The sequence below is a fragment of the Polypterus senegalus genome, chromosome 4 (assembly GCF_016835505.1).
Source record: "Polypterus senegalus isolate Bchr_013 chromosome 4, ASM1683550v1, whole genome shotgun sequence".
In the NCBI taxonomy this organism is placed as follows: domain Eukaryota; kingdom Metazoa; phylum Chordata; class Cladistia; order Polypteriformes; family Polypteridae; genus Polypterus; species Polypterus senegalus.
The window spans coordinates 91,323,665-91,345,660 of NC_053157.1; the positions used below are offsets into that span (position 1 = coordinate 91,323,665).

The 21,996-nt window shown below is 37.8% G+C and overlaps 1 protein-coding gene across 1 annotated transcript in view; it reads right to left on the reverse strand.

Annotated features, from left to right (window-relative positions):
• The window catches only part of trappc11 (trafficking protein particle complex subunit 11), a 158,927-nt gene that overhangs the window by 119,087 nt on the left and 17,844 nt on the right, over positions 1 to 21,996 (reverse strand). The window contains exons 6-10 of the mRNA XM_039751039.1: positions 14,453 to 14,552; positions 7,406 to 7,479; positions 5,234 to 5,330; positions 2,621 to 2,754; positions 1,035 to 1,182 (exon numbers count right to left, since the gene is read on the reverse strand). Of these exons, the coding sequence (XP_039606973.1) occupies positions 1,035 to 1,182; positions 2,621 to 2,754; positions 5,234 to 5,330; positions 7,406 to 7,479; positions 14,453 to 14,552 (553 nt within the window). The remainder of the gene's footprint in view (positions 1 to 1,034; positions 1,183 to 2,620; positions 2,755 to 5,233; positions 5,331 to 7,405; positions 7,480 to 14,452; positions 14,553 to 21,996) is intronic.

Genomic DNA, 21,996 nt, shown 5'->3' on the forward strand with positions numbered 1-21,996 from the left:
AATCTTTTTCTTATTTTGCAACTTTAACAAGGAAACCTATCCAATGACAGTTGCCTTTGCCTGAAGAGTCACTACATTTGGACACAAACTTAAAAAAATGCTTTAGGCACTGTAAGGTTTCTAAACTCTTTTGGGATTCCCCCCAATGAGACGACACACGGAAGAGTGTCCCAAAGCAACCGCAAGCTCCCAGCGCTGTAGCAATTCGCCATAAAAGTGAATCAGAAAAGATTGCGGTCAAGCTATAAGCACCTGCTGTCAATGGGTCATGCAAGGAACATTATAAATGCAAGAGCAAAGTATTACCGGTACTTAGCCACTAACATGGTCACGACCCTGCCCGATTTAGAGACACAGTAGATTCCACTACAATAAATAACCGTGCTGTTTCACACTGAATAAAGCTGGTTTTGCTAAAGTACTGAGACTAAGTACTGTTTTGGGGTGCATGACAGGGACTTGCACGTGGTCACCATGCTATAGTAAAACAGTATATGCTCATACGGATGTTGATTATATCAGTGAGGCACGCCGACTGAGAACGAACATGGGAGACGATTACCCACAATCCCCATGTCATGCTCGGCGCACAAAGCGTATACGTACTACTCGTATTGCAAGACCTCGCTCGTTTATCAAGTTAAAATTTATTAAAAGTTTTAGCTCATCTTGCAAAACACTCGCAGACCAAGCTACTCGCAATTCAAGGTTTTACTATACATAAAATAATCCATGTTAAATTTGTTCAAACCACAGCATAGAATGATTATTTTTGATTTTACTGCATAATCTATACTTCATAGTGCAGAATGTTATGATTTTTAAAATACATATATTAGAAAGCAACAGTATATTAAGTTTTTTGTGATATCTACACAATTTGTTTGATTAGACCAGTACCATTTGAACTTCATTAAATGATAAAATAACACATGCTTTAACATATTATAATTTGTGAAATGGCACAGCTGTGCAATAGTAAACAAGGTTCAATATCCACTGTAATTAATTTCAGCCTGTATTTTGAGACTTGCCTCATGACTACATAGTTGACTTGCAAGCTGCTTTCGTTCTTGTGCATAATATGCAGCTTGCTGGTAATAAAATCCAGGATTCTGGGTCTGGATTGCTGTAAGACCCAACTTGACTGCCTCATCAAAAAGATCACCAAATGACTGAAATCTGTGAGGAAAAGAAATTTAAAAACACAATCAAATGAAATTAACTTCTAAAACAATGTGTGACTGCACAAACTTTTAATATAAATAAAGATCACAACATGTCAACATGTTTTCAGTATTCAACTAAACTAGATAACTGACATGGATTATGCGACATGAGCAACAAAAGATTTTTTTTTCCTCGACCCCCATTGATGTTTTTCACATTGGTTTGCCATTGTACAGTATTGGTCATTAATTGTTTATATTATATTATATCAAATAAACATTTGTCCATTCCACATTAAAAAATGTGATAAAATTAAAAATCTTTTCTCACCTATTACTACCAGCTACAAGAATTAAGTAAAATGAAGAAGAAAAAAAAAAATCTTTCAGTGGAGTGTTCCTTTAACTTAAACATGAGAGATTTGAAAATAAATGGGCACAATATACACAACCCATAGCATGATGATTCTCTGCATATTTTTATTACATGTCTTTTAGTTAAACTATGTTTGCAATTATACTATAGTGTGCTGGGTCTGTTGTTGGAAGAAGGCCTAAAAACAAGGATTTCATTTTGAAATATTTTAAGAAAACAAAAACACATTCAATTTAAAAGTACTACAAAATATGTTAAATTTCTTATCCAAAAAAGGAACACATGCATGCAATTTGCTTTTTAAAGCAAACATCTATGAGACAAAATAAGCATAATTCTCCTCAGTAATCACGGAGTTTAAATACTTAGGATCAACAGTACGGAGTAACGGGGATTGTGGAAGAGAGGTGAAAAAGTGAGTGCAGGCAAGGTGGAATGGGTGGAGAAGAGATTCAGGAATAATTTTTGACAGACGGGCATCACCAAGAGTGAAAGAGAAGGTCTACAGGATGGTAGTGAGACCAGCTGTGTTATATGAGTTGGAGACATTGGCACTGACCAAAAAACAGCAGACAAGAGCTGGAGGTGGCAGTTAAAAATGTTAAGATTTGCACTGGGTGTGATGAAGATGGATAGAATTAGAAACGAGTACATTAGAGGGTCAGCTCAGGTTGGACAGTTTGGAGATCAAGTCATAGAGGTGAGATTGTGTTGGTTTGGACATGTGCAGAGGAGGGATTCTGGGTAAATTGGGAAAAGAATGCTAAGGATAGAGCTGCTAGGCAAAAGGAGAAGAGGAGGGCCTAAGAGAAGGTTTATGGATGTGGTGAAAGAGGACATACAGGTGATGGGTGTAACAGAGCAAGATGCAGAGAACAGGAAGATAAGGAAAAAGAAGACCCACTGTGGCAATCCTTAACTGAAGCAGTTGAAATAGAAGAATCACTGTGATTTGCATTTTTTATTGTGGGAGGTTAGAACTTGCTTTCTTATGTGAAAAATATAACTCAAAAATAAGTTTTTATTTTTAATGTAAAATACTACTCACATACAAACATTTGGTTTGCTGACTTACTGTTTAGACATCCAGGCAATGTGCTCAAAACCCAGCTCTGCACTTCCAATTTTTTTCTTACAAAGGTCAATGTGTTTCCTGAACTGTGCAATAGCTTCCAGTGGTATGCTGTGTTGAAAACAAAGTCGGCATATCTGAAAGAAGGAACAAAATTTACTATATCAGTTTATCAAGGTCATCATTAAAGCATTAAAACTACTAAAAGTTATTCATGAAAATAGAATGAGTGTAAAAGAATGTAAATACAGTGGAACCTCAGTTCATGAACGTCTCGGTACACGTACAAATCGGTTTACGAACAAAAAGTTCGCCAAACTTTTGCCTTGGTGGACGATCACACACTCGGTATATGAACAAGCCAGTTTCTCTTTCGGTTTGCACATGTTCAGTCTCTCCCTGTGCTTTTGCTGTGCAGCGAGCAAGCAAATGAGAAAGAGTGCGACACACACACACAGGTGCACGCGAGAGAGACACACACACACAGGCACGCGAGAGACACACACACACAGGCACGCGAGAGACACACACACACACACACACAGGCACGCGAGAGACACACACACAGAGGCACACACACACACACAGGCGGGCGAGACAGAGGCACACACACACACACACAGGTGTGCGAGACAGAGGCTCACACACTGGCGCTCCAGGCTCGCGAAAGAGATACACGCACACATGAGAGAGAGAGAGAGAGAGAGAGAGAGAGGGAGGGCTGGATGCATAAGGTAGAAAAGGCTTGTTTTTGTTTTCAGTTCTGTTTAAAGCAAATCGGTTCATACCGTACATTGTGGCAATGCTACTTTTCTTGGTGGTTTATTAAATTACAGATTTTTCAAATGTTCATTTTTTTCCCTGTGCTTAAAACTCTTAAAAAAAGTGGTTTTAGTGAGCGCTTCCTAGCACTATAGAACGAACTATTGCAGTGTTAGTTTTCTCTGTTGTTCAAGGTTTTCTCAGTGTTATACAATGTTTTTACATTTAGTTTATTTTAAAACCTACATATATATATGTTTGGTATCATTCTTTTCAGAATTTATCAAACTTTAACGTGATGGTGTTAGATTTTCAGGTTCTTATTCCGTTTTTAAATTATAAAGTAAAAAATATCAAGAACTCAACATCCCGCGAGACAAGACTTTGTGTCAAGAGATTTAACCATGCCCGGGGATAGAAATACAGTGGTACCTCGGTATACGCCTGCTTTGGAATAAGTCCAACTTGGTATACGTCCTGTTTGGACACGAAAAAATTTGCATTCTATGGTGTAATTAACTATATTTGTGCTTAAAATCTAAAAAAAGAAATATTTACATACAGTTTGTAAGGTCTGGAACGGATGAATTGTATTTACATACAATCCTATGGTGGAAATTGCTTCGGTTCACGACCAAATCGGTTTACGACCAGAGTTTTGGAACGAATTATGGTCGTGAACTGAGGTTCCACTGTACTACCATAACTATGTTTAACAACTTTTTCTGTCCTAAATTTAGACAGATCGTTGTAGACACGGAAAACATATCATAGTTTGGAACGCATACATTTCATATATTATTTACCCTTTACAGCTCCAGGTACTTCACAACCAGATAAATAAAGACTTTAGCTGGGAGAACTTTTTGCCCTTTCTGCGGCAGTGGAAGGGATGGGATAGCAGGCTGCTTGCTCTGAGCGACACACTTACAAAACCAAAGACACTGATAGAGAGGTGTGAAGGAATTTAAGGTGGGCCGGGATTACGAGTTTTTTTTGTAGGCTTCAGGGATTCTAGTGTTAATGTAGTTTTCCTTGCTGTTTGCCTAAAAACATAGGACGACTTCTCCAATTCAGTTTTCTCAGTCTATTATTCTACTTTCTTTAATGTAAAGGCTAAGCTCACTGATAAAACAAGCTTTGACCACTCTTTGTTTACAATGCAGGAAGTCTGCAGCAAATAAAAAAAATAGTAATAATAATATCTTGTTGAAAGATGCACAACAACTAAATTACCTTAAAGATTAGAAAAGCTAGAGATGAAAAGATCAGATTTTTTGATCAGCCAATTTAACAATCACTGATTTTTTTTTGTGAAAATCGGCTTTTTTAGATTGGCACCTGATTAATCCGAGCATTCCTAGAAACCAAGTCATTTTATTTGTTGAAAACTGCCTATTTAGCCCAAAAAACTAAAGTGAAGTGAAATAGCTTTATGTGGTCCTCATGCAAATACTTGGTCTCTTATCACATACATGTTAAGAAGCATGCACCCAGTAAGACAAAGAGCAGAAGGGCAAAAAGAGGACAGAGAGTCAGGCATAATATCTAAGGACAGAACTGAAGTTTAGAAAGTGCAGTTAAGTAAATATATGAATAAGAAAGGAAGGGCATCATTTTTTGAAGATAATCTTTGCAAACAAAGACTTAACAGAATGTGGGCACAGTGAAAAAATAAATACACCACAACTGCATCCTAGTGGACTTTTAAGAGTGTACAACCATTTAAATATTAAGATTCAAACTCTATTCTAATTCTAAAGTAGGTCTGCAAAGTTTTGCCAGTTACATGAATTTATCCTTCATTTCCCCTATCCCTAGATGAGAAAAATATAGACACAGAGCTGTGCTGACCTTGTAGTTAATAAATCCAGCCATATTCTTTATTTCCAACATATTTGTTTCATGAGCTCTCAATTCATGAACAAGGTTGTAAGCAGTCCGATAATACCTAAGGAATATAAAAGAAAATCAAAATGTAAAGAATGAAAAAAGTACAATATTATTTCTTTAATACTAAAATGTTTAAAAGTATTACATCAATTAAAGTGAATAAAAGTAAAACAAAAAATATTAAGGACACTATAGTCTTTCCGAAACTCTGCAAGCAAAAACAAATAAAGACAACAGTACTATAAAATTGTATTAAAATGATAAAATAGAACAATTAAATACATACGCTGTTAACAAGTATGTCATTTTCATTACTTTATACACTGTTCTTTCCTGTGAAAATTTCAGAGAAATTTTAACATTCTGTCCACAGCATTCATCTCTGAATCATCCATTTGCAGAAAAAAAAACTTTTGCTTGTTAATAAAATACAGAAAAAATAATCAGACTAAAAACAATGAAAGATTTTCATGTTGAAGATTCTAAATTTACAAAACTGTACACAGCAAGATGTTTTGCAACTGACCTTCCAAATTGGACATCATGACAAATTAGAAGTAACAAACTGAAAACCTTCCAGTTGTTCAGGAAATAAATTCTGAATCAATTTATGAGTATAAAAAATAACCCCTCTCTTTTAGAGGTCCAACAGTTTGGCACAGATTTTCCATAAAGTAAACCAAAATGAAGACAAATGACCACAGAAAACAAGTATGGTTAATAAAGGAGATCTGGGGAAAGGCACAAGACTATCTCAAAAGGCACTGATATGTTCATGAACTTTGCAGCTTATTGCAAGCAATCATATGCAAGTTGGAAAAATATTAAACTATAGCCATGCTGCCTAGATCAAACCACCTATCTGAACTTTTTTTTTTTTTTTTGGTGACAAGACACTTGTCAGAAAGGCTGACACCAACTGTCAGTGGCTTGGTTATGTAAGATGCCCTACCTGGGGAGAGAAAAAAAATACAAAAAAAAAAAAAATAAACAGGTATATGTTGCATCATAAATCACACTGCACATCAGCCAGGCAAACACCATCTTCTCTGTAAGCTGTGGTGGTGGCAGCAACATGTTATGGAGAAGCTTTTCAGCATCAAGGTAAATGATACACAATACAGCCAGATCCTTGAGGGAGACTTGCTCCTTTCTGCTAGGAAGATTTAAATTGGGAAAACTGTTTGTTTTTCAACATGCCTATGACCCAAAGCACACCGCCATAGCAACAATGGATTACCTTAAAATGCCAGAACACTGATGTCCTTTATTGGCCAAGTCCTGAAAATATCCCCAAACACACACCTGTGCCACTTCCCAACTAACCTGGCAGATTTTAGCAATTTTGCAAGCAGGAATTGACAATCCTAAAAAAATCTACTGACTGCAATTGCTTCAAGAGGTATCTATGATTATGACTACAACCAACAAATTATAAACCATACCTAAATACATTTTAGTATATTACAATAAAATTTTCAATACTGTTGCTTTAAATCAAACTATATAAATTGTATAATCCCATTAATCGGTATACCAGCAGCAACAGACAGGCGGCTTTGTTCTTAAGTAAATACATGAAATGTAAATTTTAATATCTTCAGAAAGACATAATTTTGCCACCCAATAGAATTTCTTAGATACATTTGTTAGAATAATGATCTCTAAGCATATAACATCCTTCACATACAATTCTAACATTTAAATACAAACATCAGACAACTTATTAAAACAGGTGGCTATTCAGTAGATTTATCTATTAATGTTCTGAACCCATATCTTTCAATTCAGGATTGCTGTATACAGAAACCGTTCATGGCTGCACTAGGTACAAACCAAGAAATAACCCTGGATAGGTGACAGTCAATTGCTAGGCACATTCAATTGGCGCAATTTAGATTTACCAAACATCCTCATCTGTACAGTCTTTGAATATGAAAAAAATAGATTTCAAAGTAAACCAATATGTACCAAATGTGCAAATTTCAGACACAGTTTCCATATAGAGACTTAAAAACAGGACTCTAAAGCTATAAGAAAGGTGCACATATCACTTTCTGAACATTCATTTCCTGTATACTTTTTCAGTGTGAAAAGCTTTAATAATTGTACTGCTATAAAAGTGTATCTTACTTTAGGGCATTCTGTGTGTCTTGCTTCAGCTCACTGAAGAATGCTATCTTAAACTGATGTCTCACAAACAGAAGCTGAAAACAAATTGAGTAATAGGTTAGTGATGACTAAAACATCTACACTGTGTAAATAATCACATTTGAATATATGTGCAAAATGCCAACAGATTCATACAGAGCAATGCAGATGCTCTACATTACATGAGAGCAACATTGTAAATTTAAAATAAAAAAAATTCACAAATGGCATCTGACATTATTTAAAGGATATTAAACAATGTAAGTAATTAAAATAATCATCATCTTCTTTTGGCTGCTCCCGTTAGGGGTTGCCACAGCGGATCAAGTAATTGAAATAATAAAGACAAATACTGTATTTATTTTTTTACATAAGATATGAAAAAATATATATACAGCAGTAAAACAATTTACCCAAATATTTATAACAAGACCGATTACTCAGGAATCAATTGAAACAGAAAAGATACCATGAAATTTCTCAAAAGTTAAAATGGTAAAACAAACCAATGATTGTAAAAAGAAAACTGATTTCACTGCAACATATTTCTCTTAAATGAAACAGTTTCAGATGCATGGCTATGAGCTCATATCAGGCACTTGTATACATATACTAGTTGTCCTCTGCGGCTCTGCCCACATAGTAGTGAAACAGGACAAACTTTAAAAATCAATTTATATTAAAAAAAAAAAAAAAATGTAATTTGTATTGAGAAGAATTTATATTGATAGCTTCCATTTCCGAGGCCCTCTTGATATACAATATTTTTGGCTTTGCTATAAGGGGCGAGGACATATAGGTTTCTTGGGGAACTAACCTCGGAGAAAGCAACGTAAAGCTGACCATGCGAGAAGCATGGTGAGCGAAGATCAAACCCTGCCAACTTGAGTATCTTTCCCTGGGCCTTGTTAATCAACATTGCAAAGCAAAGCTTCACTGGGAACTGTAATATCTTGAATTGAAAGGGAATGTCCGTCATGATTACAGGAATGCGAGGGATTAAAACCCTGTCACCAATGCCACATCAGACCGACTCGAATGGATGCTGATGCGTGAGTGAGGAGGTCCCCACCGCAACCAAATAATGATAATGATTAGCGCGATGAGAAGTCTCAAAGCTCAAGCAAATTATAGAAAATTTTATATTTATATATAATAAGCTGCTCTTGTTTGCTGCATGATCTGCATCTTGTGTGGTGCTTCAAACATTTAGAAGTCCTATTCTTGGTCTATTACAGTGGTACCTTGGTATACATCCTTAATCCGTTCCAGGTCCTTGGACTTATACCAAACAGGACGTATACCAAACAAATTTTTCCCATAAGAAATAATGGGAAAATGATTAATCCGTTCCCATGAAAAAAAAAAATCCTATTGTTATTGGCATATTATACATTGAAGGGGTTGTAAACACTGGTTAATACTAAAATACATAAATACAAAAGCAATTAGATGAAATAAATGAAAATTTCACCTCACTTTACTTTTTAATAACGTTCGTTTTTCACAATCGTAGATACCGTTGTTCTCAGCAAAAGGTATGCAACAGCCATGCCCCAGATAGGCATGCCACCTTCATACTTTTCAACAATCAATTCAAATTTACGTGAAAAAACACAAAATCACATTGTGACAATGCAGATTTGCTGTATGCTCCCATCTGCTGTTGGGGAGCCCTTGAACCCTACACCGTCTGTAATGTGCCTCACAGCTAAGCTCATCGGTAACAACAAAGCAAGGACATGGTGAAAAAGTGCAAAGTGCTTTTATTAAAACAACCAACAAAACAAGGTGTTCAAATTAAAGTGCAGACTCCAAAGTTCCAATAAATAATCCATAAAATCAGAAGTGAAACGTGGAGGTTAAAAACAATATAAAAAAGTCTTCTTAAAAACAAGGTTAAAATACAGCAGGAAGGCATTCTTTAAAAAAAAACAAGAAGCAGCCTGGTGCCTTTTTACCTAGCGCCCCCCCTGCTTCCCAACAGGGTAGTCACCCTACTTGCAGCTGACCTTCAATCCGCCTACTTCTCCTACTTTATGCGCACGCTCGCTCTCTCTCTCTCAACCTCCCATCCATTCTATCTTTTTCCTCCCCTTCTAGCCGACTCTTGCTTCTGTTTATCAAGATAAGCAGCCCCAGGAACAATCATGAATGCGGATGGTCTCTCACCTGTGCACTTTGGTGAGAAACACCCACATCTTGAATCACCCTGAGAACCTTCAGCCACACAACCACTACGCCCCCTCCCCAAGCTGCGAGTGCGGTGATTATTTATTTTAAATTTGGCCTTTGACAGGAACTGTGGACCTGCTATAGCACACATGTGAAAATTCACAGAGAGTTATAGCGCGGGTTGTTCACTGAATGCTAGCAACTGGCGCACTGATGCTCGTGGCAATCGTGGCTTTGTCTTGAGAGAGGTAAACAAGGGTAGTACGCGAGTCGTATTCCAAACAAAGGTCGTATACCAAGCAAAATTTTTTGTGTCCAAACAGGACGTATACCAAGTTGGACTTATTCCTAAGCAGGCGTATACTGAGGTACCACTCTATTTCTATCCTCGGGCATGGCTAAATTTCTTAGCACAAAGTCTTGTCTCGCGGGATGTTGAGTTCTTAATATTTTTTACTTTATAATTTAAAAACGGAATAAGAATCTAAAAATCTAACAACATCACATTAAAGTTCAATAAACATATATATGTAGGTTTTAAAATAAACTAAATGTAAAAACATTGAATAACACTGAGAAAACCTTGAACAGAGAAAACGAACATTGCAAGAGTTCACGCTATAGCCTTTCAAACCGCTCTCTGTAAACACTTTTTTTTTTAATGACTTTTAAGCACAAGAAAGAAAAGAATATTTTAAAAATCCGTAATTTATACAAAAACTAACCATAAACAACCAAGAAAACTAACCTTGCATGAGTCAAGTGAGGAGGAACTGAGTGGAGAGGAGATTACAGTTTTGAGGTAAAGTCTGTGACGATGCGTGCTCCCATCTCGCTTCCGGGAGCCCTTAAACCCGTCACCGTCCGTAATGTTACCAATGAGCATAACAGTGAGGCACTACAATGGAGCAATCGGATGGTGCAAAAAGTGGCAAGTGCTTTTATTAAAATCAACAAATCAACAATCAAAAACAATGTCCAAATTAAATAAAGTGCAGTGCTTTCAGAATCCTTCAATAAATAAATCCCATAAAAACAGAAGTGAAGTGGAGGTTAAAATCCAATAGAAAAAAGTCTTCATTAAATACAACGAGGTTAAAACAATGCTCGAAGCAGTCTCTTTAAAAACAAGCCTGGTGAATTCTTTAACTGCTTTCTCGGCCTTACGTGGCCAGCTGTCCTTCCTTCTTCTGGTCATTCCAGCTCCTTAATTCCTCTGCTGCAGCGACTGCTTCCTTATGCCCTACAGAGTGTTGGCCAAAACAACCCTGCTTGGGCTCACTGTCCAGCTGCCTGCCTGCGAGCATGCGCTCACTCACTCACACTGGTTCTTTCCACACTGCTTCCTGCTTACTTCCTCACTCCGCAACTGCCGTCTTTCTTTTCTTTTTCTTCCCTTTAGCCTCCTTGCGCTTCTATTTATGAAGAGGACGTGGCAGCTGTAGCAATCAACCACCATGCCCCCTCGCTAAGCTGCAAGCGCGGCGATTATTAATTTAAAACTGGCCTCTCCACGATGCATGTCTGACCGAGAACAATGTACTGTACAGGAAGAGACTGAACATGTGTGGAAATCAGCGCGTACGAACCGGAAGGGAAACTGGCTTGTTCGTCACCCAAGTGTGTGGTCGTGAACAGATGCAAAAGTTTGGTGAACTTTTTGGCTGAAACCCGATTTGTATGTGGTCCGAGGAGTTCGTGACCCAAGGTTCCACTGTAGTGTGTATATACTGTATGTATGTATATACAGTACAGGCCAAAAGTTTGGACACACCTCCTCATTCAATGTGTTTTCTTTATTTTCATGACTGAAGGCATCAAAACTATGAATGAACACATGTGGAGTTATGCACTTAACAAAAAAAGGTGAAATAACTGAAAACATGTTTTATATTCTAGTTTCTTCAAAATAGCCACCCTTTGCTCGGATTACTGCTTTGCACACTCTTGGCATTCTCTCGATGAGCTTCAACAGGTAGTCACCTGAAATGGTTTTCACTTCACAGTTGTGCCTTATCAGGGTTATTTAGTGGAATTTCTTGCTTTATCAATGGGGTTGGGACCAGCAGTTGTGTTGTGCAGAAGTCCGGTTAGTTGGACGATCATTTATTTTTCAACAGGACAATGACCCCAAACACCTCCAGGTTGTGTAAGGGCTATTTGACCAAGAAGGAGAGTGATGGAGTGCTGTAAATGGTCATGAAAATAAAGAAAACACATTGAATGAGGAGGTGTGTCCAATATATATATATATATATATATATATATATATATATATATATATATATATAATACAAATAAAGCAAGAAAAAGAGAACAAAATTTGGCATAATTTCGACTAAGTTGGTTTTGAACAATCAAACATGCTGGACTATTACAAGCTCCATATACAGTTTTATGTTATATTTTACAAAATCAACATATACCTGGTCATCAAAAAAGAAGCATCTTATTGTAGACATTTCAAGATTTACTTTTATTCTTATTTGCTATATATATATATATATATATATATATATATATATATATATATATATATATATATATATATATATATATATATATATAATTAAAACATACATACACACTGTCAATATGCTGTACTATTGTAATATTATTGTACTCAAAAATCTGAAAATGACACTGTCATTTTGACTTTGGTTTGAAGAGTCCAGTATTTCTTAGAGTTATTGTCATTGCAGTGTGGTGTCCAAGTCTCCTGCTTGTCCACCTGTTCCACGTGTAGCACAGGTAAGCGGTGGATTCAAGAGAATGCTTCATAGGGCAAACATTATAAAGGAGTATATTTTGGTAAACTAAAAACTTTTCAGTTGTTTTTTTTTTCTTATTTGCTTTAGATATAGATTTATAGTTAAAAGTGACACACACCTTATCATTTTGCTAAACAACTGATATATAATTATACTCAAACAGTCCTGGATTTCTTAGAGGTATTTTCTTAGAGGCAGAAACTAAAAATACATTACCCATGAGCACAAACAGAAATAAAACAAAATAAACCAAAGCTGTCCCGAAGTGTTAGGTTCATAATTTATTTAGATTCCCTTCATAACATTTTAGCCAATTGCTAGGGAGCTGTTACTATTCTTCTCTTGCAGCTGAAACAAAACTCTGAAGATATCTGATTAGCATTTTGCCTTGATACCCACAAAACTACCATGCAATCACAAGAAACACTTTTTTAAGTGTCAAGTATTTAGACAACTGTTTTCAAGGCATACTTTTCTCAAAGAAACACATTTGCTCAATTAGTGCTCACTCTTCATCTTAAACCATACAAATTCTAGTTGAGGAAAAAAAATAACATATTGCTAAGTATAACCTAAACAGATTAGATAAATCACAGAAACTCAACTGTAAGTACACATTAAGCTGAAAAGTAGATGAACCAAAGTATGACGGATAAAATGTCTCTTCAAACTGTAACTATGAGAAAGAAGGATGCATTGCTGTAGCAAAACCAAGTTGCCTTAAGAACAAAATCAGAGTAGAAAATTAAAATAAACTGATAAAGGCCAGCAATCAATTATCTGGTTTGGTTACAAACATTCAACCCTCATCTAAAAAAAACATTTTTGCAAATATACATTTCTCATTTTTCATCCTTCAGTAGCAGAAATTTAATATGCTCTTCTCAGTCTACATCAAATACTGCATTCATGTGCAAGGATTTATACCTTCTAAATGTTCATTAGCTACCAGGGTGTGGATGGCTGGTGCCTTTACCAGGCCAGGATTCCTCCATAGTAGAAGGACTCAGGGAGAGAACATACACAAGTCACTACCTCCTCTGGGACACAAGATGGCAGCCCCCCTGGGTTGCTACAGCACCCCTGATTCCCACAGGGCACACTGGGACTTGGAGTTTGTGGTGCCGCCAAGGGGTGCTGCAGGAATTGGCGAGCCCTATTTCACAGGGTTTACGGCTACACCCAAAAGTACTTCTGGATCATGCTAATGGGCCACCTTAAAAGTGACCAATGATGATGAAATGATAGAAGAAAATAAAAATTGAGTGACAGTATACATGAGCAGACCATCAGCTCCCTGATGACAGGGATTAAAGATAAATAATCAACTTAAGCCTTACATTTTCCAAGCTACTTTTCCATTGCAGCATAGTATGTACACCCAGAAAAATTTAGTGAAGATGAGAAGAAAGCTTGACATTAGTACAAATATAGGCATTGCTTTTAGATGGTCTTTTGAACAAATGATAAATTTAATCTCTCTTATGTAGAGAAAAGCGAAGCAAAATGAAACCTTTTATTAGCTAACTAAAAAGATTACAATATGCAAGCTTTCGAGGAAACTCAGGCCCCTTCTTCAGGCAAAACAGCACTATATCAGAAACCTTTTAATTTTTTTAAACATCTCCTAACATGTATCTGCCATTAATTTCTGTATACCATATACAGATACCTGATTGGCAGCTTAGTCAAGTATCCATTCCTATGTCTAATACACTACAAAGAAACTCGGTTCTATAGCATTAAATATGCTTTGGCATATTAATTTTTTTGTGACATTCGACTGAAAGGTTTGAACTGAAAAATTACATAAAAGTGATATGATACAATAAAATACAATAATATTTGAGTTTAACCTCTTCACATAGTTAAATGAACAGATAAGTAAAAAATACTTAGAAAACAGTAAATAATAGAAAATGAAGATAAAGGATTCATAAAGATCATCTTCTGTTGCTATGTTTTAGAAAAATGACATTCAACTCACATAAGCCAACAAAATGTAAATAATTTCAATTGAAAACAAAAAGGTTTTACCAGCCACATTTTCATTATTTGTGTGACTCAAATAGTTTAGCTTTACCTGGTGAGTGGTTTTATTCAGAAATTCTTTATGGGACTTCACTTTCCTTATTTCAGTGTAATAATATGTTTGAGCATGCTCATAAAAAGCATTCTCTAACCTGTAAGAAACAAACAGTTATCATCAATAAAAAAAAATAGTATAAAAGTCAATGATTTAAATTAAAAAAGATAGCAGAAGTATGTTTCAATGTATGCTGATTGTTTAAGTCAATTCTAACAACACACAGACAACTTGTATTCAAAATATTTTTGAGTGTTGTGCCATTAACATATTTTTTGTTAAACATAATCGCTGTAGACGTCCCTTGCTAAAATGATTACAACTTGATATAAAACTACAATTTGGGCTTCTTCTCAATAGGAAAATACACTAAAAGGAACTGCATTTAATCTTTTCTGCACTGCACCATGACGGCAAATAGGGCTGATTGATGCATCAAATACTGCCAATACATTCCATTATGATTTCAAAATATTTTCTGAGAAACATTTAATATTATCTATATTTTAATATTTATTACGTCACAACCACACTAAAAAAAATGACTGACACTCAGATTTCACCTAATGTTAAGATTTCCGTGTCCTGCAGTGCATCCATTTCAAACGACTCAGCTCCCCGTGGACCGATATTATTGAAATCTGTAACACACTCAAAAAAGAAATTTGTCAAGAAAGTATTTTTTGGCAATGCTTTACACATGGGACCTTAGACTTGCCCTCCATCATAGTCCAATGCAATCGATAATTTTATCATTAGATTTAAAAAAAAAAATATATATATATAAGTATACAAGTAAACACAAAATGCACTTTTTAAATGATGGTTTTTATTATTTAGGGAGGAAAAAAATCCAAATCTACATGGCCCTGTGTGAAAAAGTAATTGCCCCCTTGTTAAAAAATAACCTAACTGTGGTGTATCACACCTGTGTTCAATTTCGTAGCCACCCCAGGCCTGATTACTGCCACACCTGTTTCAATCAAGAAATCACTTAAATAGGAGCTGCCTGACACAGAGAAGTAGACCAAAAGCACCTCAAAAGCTAGACATCACGCCAAGATCCAAAGAAATTCAGGAACAAATGAGAACAGAAGTAATAGAGATCTATCAGTCTGGTAAAGGTTATAAAGCCATTTCTAAAGCTTTGGGACTCCAGCGAACCACAGTGAGAGCCATTATCCACAAATGGCAAAAACATGGAACAGTGGTGAACCTTCCCAGGAGTGGCTGGCCGACCAAAATTACCCCAATAGCGCAGAGACGACTCATCCGAGAGGTCACAAAAGACCCCAGGACAACGTCTAAAGAACTGCAGGCCTCACTTGCCTCAATTAAGGTCAGTGTTCACCACTCCACCATAAGAAAGAGACTGGGCAAAACGGCCTGCATGGCAGATTTCCAAGATGCAAACCACTGTTAAGCAAAAAGAACATTAGGGCTCGTCTCAATTTTGCTAAGAAACATCTCAATGATTGCCAAGACTTTTGGGAAAATACCTTGTGGACTGATGAGACAAAAGTTGAACTTTTGGAAGGCAAATGTCCCGTTACATCTGGCGTAAAAGGAACACAGCATTTCAGAAAAAGAACATCATACCAACAGTAAAATATGGTGGTGGTAGTGTGATGGTCTGGGGTTGTTTTGCTGCTTCAGGACCAGGACGGCTTGCTGTGATAGACGGAACCATGAATTCTACTGTCTACCAAAAAAGCCTGAAGGAGAATGTCCGGCCATCTGTTCGTCAACTCAAGCTGAAGCGATCTTGGGTGCTGCAACAGGACAATGACCCAAAACACACCAGCAAATCCACCTCTGAATGGCTGAAGAAAAACAAAATGAAGACTTTGGAGTGGCCTAGTCAAAGTCCTGACCTGAATCCAATTGAGATGCTATGGCATGGCCTTAAAAAGGCGGTTCATGCTAGAAAACCCTCAAATAAAGCTGAATTACAACAATTCTGCAAAGATGAGTGGGCCAAAATTCCTCCAGAGCACTGTAAAAGACTCATTGCAAGTTATCGCAAACGCTTGATTGCAGTTATTGCTGCTAAGGGTGGCCCAACCAGTTATTAGGTTCAGGGGGCAATTACTTTTTCACACAGGGCCATGTAGGTTTGGATTTTTTCTCCCTAAATAATAAAACCATCATTTAAAACTGAATTTTGTGTTTACTTGTGTTATATTTGACTAATGGTTAAATGTGTTTGATGATCAGAAACATTTTGTGTGACAAACATGCAAAAGAATAAGAAATCAAGAAGGGGGCAAATAGTTTTTCACACCACTGTATATACTGACTGCCTGACTCACTCATCACTAATTCTCCAACTTCACGTGTAGGTAGAAGGCTGAAGTTTGGCAGGCTCATTCCTTACAGGTTACTTACAAAAGTTAAGCAGGTTTCTACGCGTAACAGTCATAATTGAATCCTACTTATGTACATATACTGCTCAAAAGAATTAAAGGAACACTTTTTAATCAGAGTATAGCATAAAGTCAATGAAACTTATGGGATATTAATCAGTTTCAGCTGCTGTGGTGTTAATGAAATTAACAACAGATGCACTAGAGGGGCAACAATGAGATGACCCCCAAAACAGGTATCGTTTAACAGGTGGAGGCCACTGACATTTTTCCCTCCTCATCTTTTCTGACTGTTTCTTCACTAGTTTTGCATTTGGCTACAGTCAGTGTCACTACTGGTAGCATGAGGCGATACCTGGACCCTACAGAGGTTGCACAGGTAGTCCAACTTCTCCAGGATGGCACATCAATACGTGTCATTGCCAGAAGGTTTGCTGTGTCTCCCTGCACAGTCTCAAGGGCATGGATGAGATTCTAGGAGACAAGCAGTTACTCTAGGAGAGCTGGAGAGGGCCATAGAAGGTCCATAACCCATCAGCAGGACTAGTATCTGCTCCTTTGGGCAAGGAGGAACAGGATGAGCACTGCCAGAGCCCTACAAAATGACCTCCAGCAGGCCACTGGTGTGAATGTCTCTGACCAAACAACCAGAAAGACTTCAGGAGGGTGACCCAAGGGCCCTATGTCCTCTAATGGGCCCCGAGTTCACTGCCCAGCAGCATGCAGCTCGATTGGCATTCGCCATAGAATACCAGAATTGGCAGATGCACCACTGGTGCCCTGTGCTTTTTACAGATGAGAGCAGGTTCACCCTGAGCACGTGACAGAAGTGAAAGGGTCTGGAGAAGCCATGGAGAACATTATGCTGCCTGTAACATCATTCAGCATGAGCAGTTTGGTGGTGGGTTAATGATTGTCTGGGGAGGCATATCCATGGAGGGTCACACAGACCGCTACAGGCTTGACAAAGGCACCTTGGCTGCCATTAGGTATCAGGATGAAATCCTTGGACCCATTGTCAGACCCTATGCTGGTACAGTGGCTCCTGGTGCACGACAATTCCTGGCCTCATGTGGTGAGAGTATGCAGGCAGTTCCTGGAGGATGAAGGAATTGATACCATTGACTGGACACCACACTTTCCTGACCTAAATCCAATAGAACACCTCTGGGACAGTATGTTTTGGTCCATTCAATGCCACCAGGTTGCACCTCAGACTGTCCAGGAGCTCAGTGATGCCCTGGTCCAGATCTGGGAGGAGATCCCCCACAACACCATCTGTCATCTCATTAGAAGCATGCACCGATGTTGTCAGGCATGTATACAAGAACACAGGGGCCATACAAAGTGCTGCGTACAATTTTGAGTTGCTGCAATTAAATTTTGGCAAAATGGACTAGCCTGCCACAATTTTTTCACTCTGATTTTTGGGGCGTCTTTGAATTCAGGGCTCTGTAGGTTGATCATTTTCATTTCCATCAAACGATGTGGCATCCTTTCATTCCTAACACATTACCCAGTCTATATCAGTAAAGATATCCAGGAGGATTTCTTTTTCCCATTGAGATCTGATGTGTTTTCAAAGTGTTCCTTTAATTTCTTTGAGCAGTTTATATACGTCCATAGCCTGCAGCTCTGTCACCGTGTGAGGCAGCGTTGCGTCCCTCATCTCCACGCCTCCCACGTAAGTTGGCTGCCTGACTATATTGCATCCCCCATCCGCACGCCTCCTACGTAATTGACTGCCTGCCCTTGGTTTGCCAAGGTATTCACGTCTCCCAGCTGATAACTGCAGCCTTTTTATTTAATCCACGGCTTCTCTGCTGTTTTATTGTTCGTTTATTACGATGCGAAATTAGCGATGAAGGCGGTTGTATGCTTACAACGCTTGACATATGCCAAATGTCACTTCAACACAAGTCCTGCAAATAATAACGTAATTGAAACAAACCTTGAAACTCAAACCGATTATGACAGCAGCAATCCAAGCAGTGAGAAAACAGTAAAAAGGAGGCGTGTCAGACGTTATGGTACATTTTCTGATGCAGCTAGACGAAAACAACTTTGTGACGCTGCCGCCAAATACTTGCAGAAAAATCCACAAGTTAATAGACACGCTGTCGCTAAATACTCGCAGGCAGATCCACAAGTTCATAGAGATACAGTCGCTAAATACTTATTTAACGCACTACTTCGCTGTGAAGCGTGGGAATTTTGCTAGTATATCTGGGTACATCTTTATGAAATGTTATTTTTTTTTTAAGAAATCTCAACTACAGTTAGACATCCAATCACACATCTGCATAGAGTAGACAATGGTTAATCTCATGGATAAAAGTCTATGAATGAGTAGATAATATGATGGCTAATTTATACCCGTACCTAAAAAGTTTATTTAGCAAAGCAAATTGAGAACTACTGATATACAGTAAGTTTCCAAATTGCGGTCATGGACCAAATCCATAAGGTTACAGTCATCATCTCAGAGTAAAAGGACTTTTAAATCGCTGAGACACATCATTACAGTATAGATTATATAGGTATTACTAGCAAATTACCCGCGCTTCGCAGTGGCGAAGTACTGCCTTAAAAGTTTTATTAAGAAGACAATTAAACCTTTTTAAACTGAGGGAAAATATACCAATAATTATTTGTTAAGGATCTCTTTGTATACCACATTGTCAGTTCGGCTCTCCAGTTTTAATATGACCAAGCTGTGCGCTGAGCTTACTCTTGAGCATGCAACGTACAGTTGGCCATGTGAAAAGTAATCTTGTCTCAAATCTCACAGCTTGGATTGCTGCTGTCATAATCGGTTTGAGTTTCATGGTTTGTTTCAATTACGACAGTAATTGAAGGACTTGTGTTGAAGTAACATTCTGCACCTGTCAAGCATTATAAGCATACAACCGATTTCATCGATAACTTCACATCCAGCTTTTGAGAGTTTAAACATTCATAAACATCAAAGTGTCCACTACTGAAATCGTCACCTGTCAATCTAAGATGTTTAAGAGGCATTGGCGATTGTCAAAAGGTGTAAAATATTTGGCCATTTCGGTACACTTGAAAGCGACAACCGAACAATTCACCGACAGCCATCAACTTACATGCAGATGCATAGGTGAAGGGCTTAAGCATTTCATTCTTATAGTGCTCCTGTGTAGAATAATTATCTCCTGTACCGTCATCAGTCTACACTTTGAACCTGTCCCAGTCATTCAATACATAAGACACAATGTTCCTCAAGAGTGAGCCTGATATGGCCGTGCAATATGTAACAAAGAGAATGGAAAAGGTAGATGCCGTCTCCGGGCATGGAAACCACTCGGTAAGTGACAGTTCTTTGATCGATGGTGATCACCTCGATAGACATGTTAATGGGGGTACGGTTGGAATGATAAAGGAAATGGATACTTAAACAATGTAAAGTAAGTCTAAAATACCTACACAATAACTATAATCATAATAAATGAACAATAAAACAGCGTAGAAGCCTTGGATTAAATAAAAAGGCTGTAGTTATCAGCAGGGAGACGTGAATCCCGTGGCGAAGCAAGGAAGGGAATGTAGAGACTGGAGCGACGGACGGACTTATATAGGCAGGCAGCCAACAACGTGGGAGGCGTTGGGATGGGGGACCCAACGCCACCTCACACGGAGATCGAGCTGCAGGCTATGGACGCATATATGTACATAAGTAGGATTCAGTTAGCGTTGGGAACCCGCGTACCAAATTTCTCGAAGATGGGCCCATAAGTAACAAAGACCGTTTAAAAGTTCAATATGGCAGCCGACAGTGGCATCATACCACCGAAATAAATACCAAATTTCAGTCTTCTACCTACACGGGAAGTTGGAGAATTAGTGACATTTGAAAGTTCAATATGGCGGCTGACAGTGGCGTCATACCACCGAAATAAGTACGTACATTGGTTTCGGTTAGCGCAGGGAAGCCACCTACCAAATTCTGTGAAGATGGGGCCATAAATAAGAAAGTTCAACAAGGCGGACGTTGTCGACCATTATGACCGTTACGTTTAGAATTTCGAAATCAAACCTGCCCAACTTTTTTAAGTAAGTTGTAAGGAACGAGCCTGCCAAATTTCAGCCTTCTACCTACATGGGAAGTTGGAGAATTAGTGATGAGTCAGTGAGGGCTTTGCCTTATATTAGTATAGATACTCTGTCACACACGTGCACATGGTAGGCAGCTAAAGGACTTGAGTAAGGGCAGTTCCGAGACATACCGGGAAGTGGCAGAGTGAACCGACTCTTTTTCTCCCTTGCCTGCAGACAATTCACGGGAGATTCCACCTGGTCCTCTTGACGTCACTTCCGGGACCGAGCCTATGGAAGGATACCTTGAGGGCTCCGGCCCCTGTGATGTCACGTCTGGGCTCAAACCAATGGCTGAAGACCTTCATGAGCCCGACCCCTTTGACTTCACTTCCTGTCTTCCTCTTTAAAAGCCTCCACCTTTTCCCAATTCCCTCAGTTCTGTTTTGGACTCTGTTTTGCTGTATCTATTTAATCAACTTTGCAGCCAGGAAAACAATTATACGGGTGGCTGCCCCAAACCTTTGTATGACTCTGTGTCGAGTTTGTGACAACACCTACCTTAATTAAAGGAAAAGTTTGGTATTTTTCAAGTCTTGTTTTGTTTCTGTGTTTTGGTGTCAATTTACAAATTTAAAACAATCAGATTGGGTAATTTTTTATTGGAACGTAGCAAGCATTTATGAATGTTACTTGGGGGTAATTTTGCCTTTTAAGACTTCCATTGTCATTACCAGAATTTTAATTTTGGTCTTCCCGGCGTTTTGGTTATTTAGACAGTTAATGTTTAATATTGAGCACCCTAACTATAAATCATTTCAGCCTTTTAGTGTCGTTTGTCCTGGGATTTCCTATGCTCATTATTAACTGTCATTTTAGATTACAATTAGATCAGAGGTTTTTTAAAAAAAAAAGAAAAGTCATATTATAAAACGCTTTAAAAATATCAACCAGTACTGACTATTTTGCTCCATTTCAAAAATCATTTCATTATTCTTGAAAAAGAGAAATCTAGAATACAAAAATGATTTGATGTGATAAAATGAAAGCACTAATAAACCATAAAATTAAAAAAATATGTTTCATTATCCTGAAGAATTGGAGTCTAATTGTACT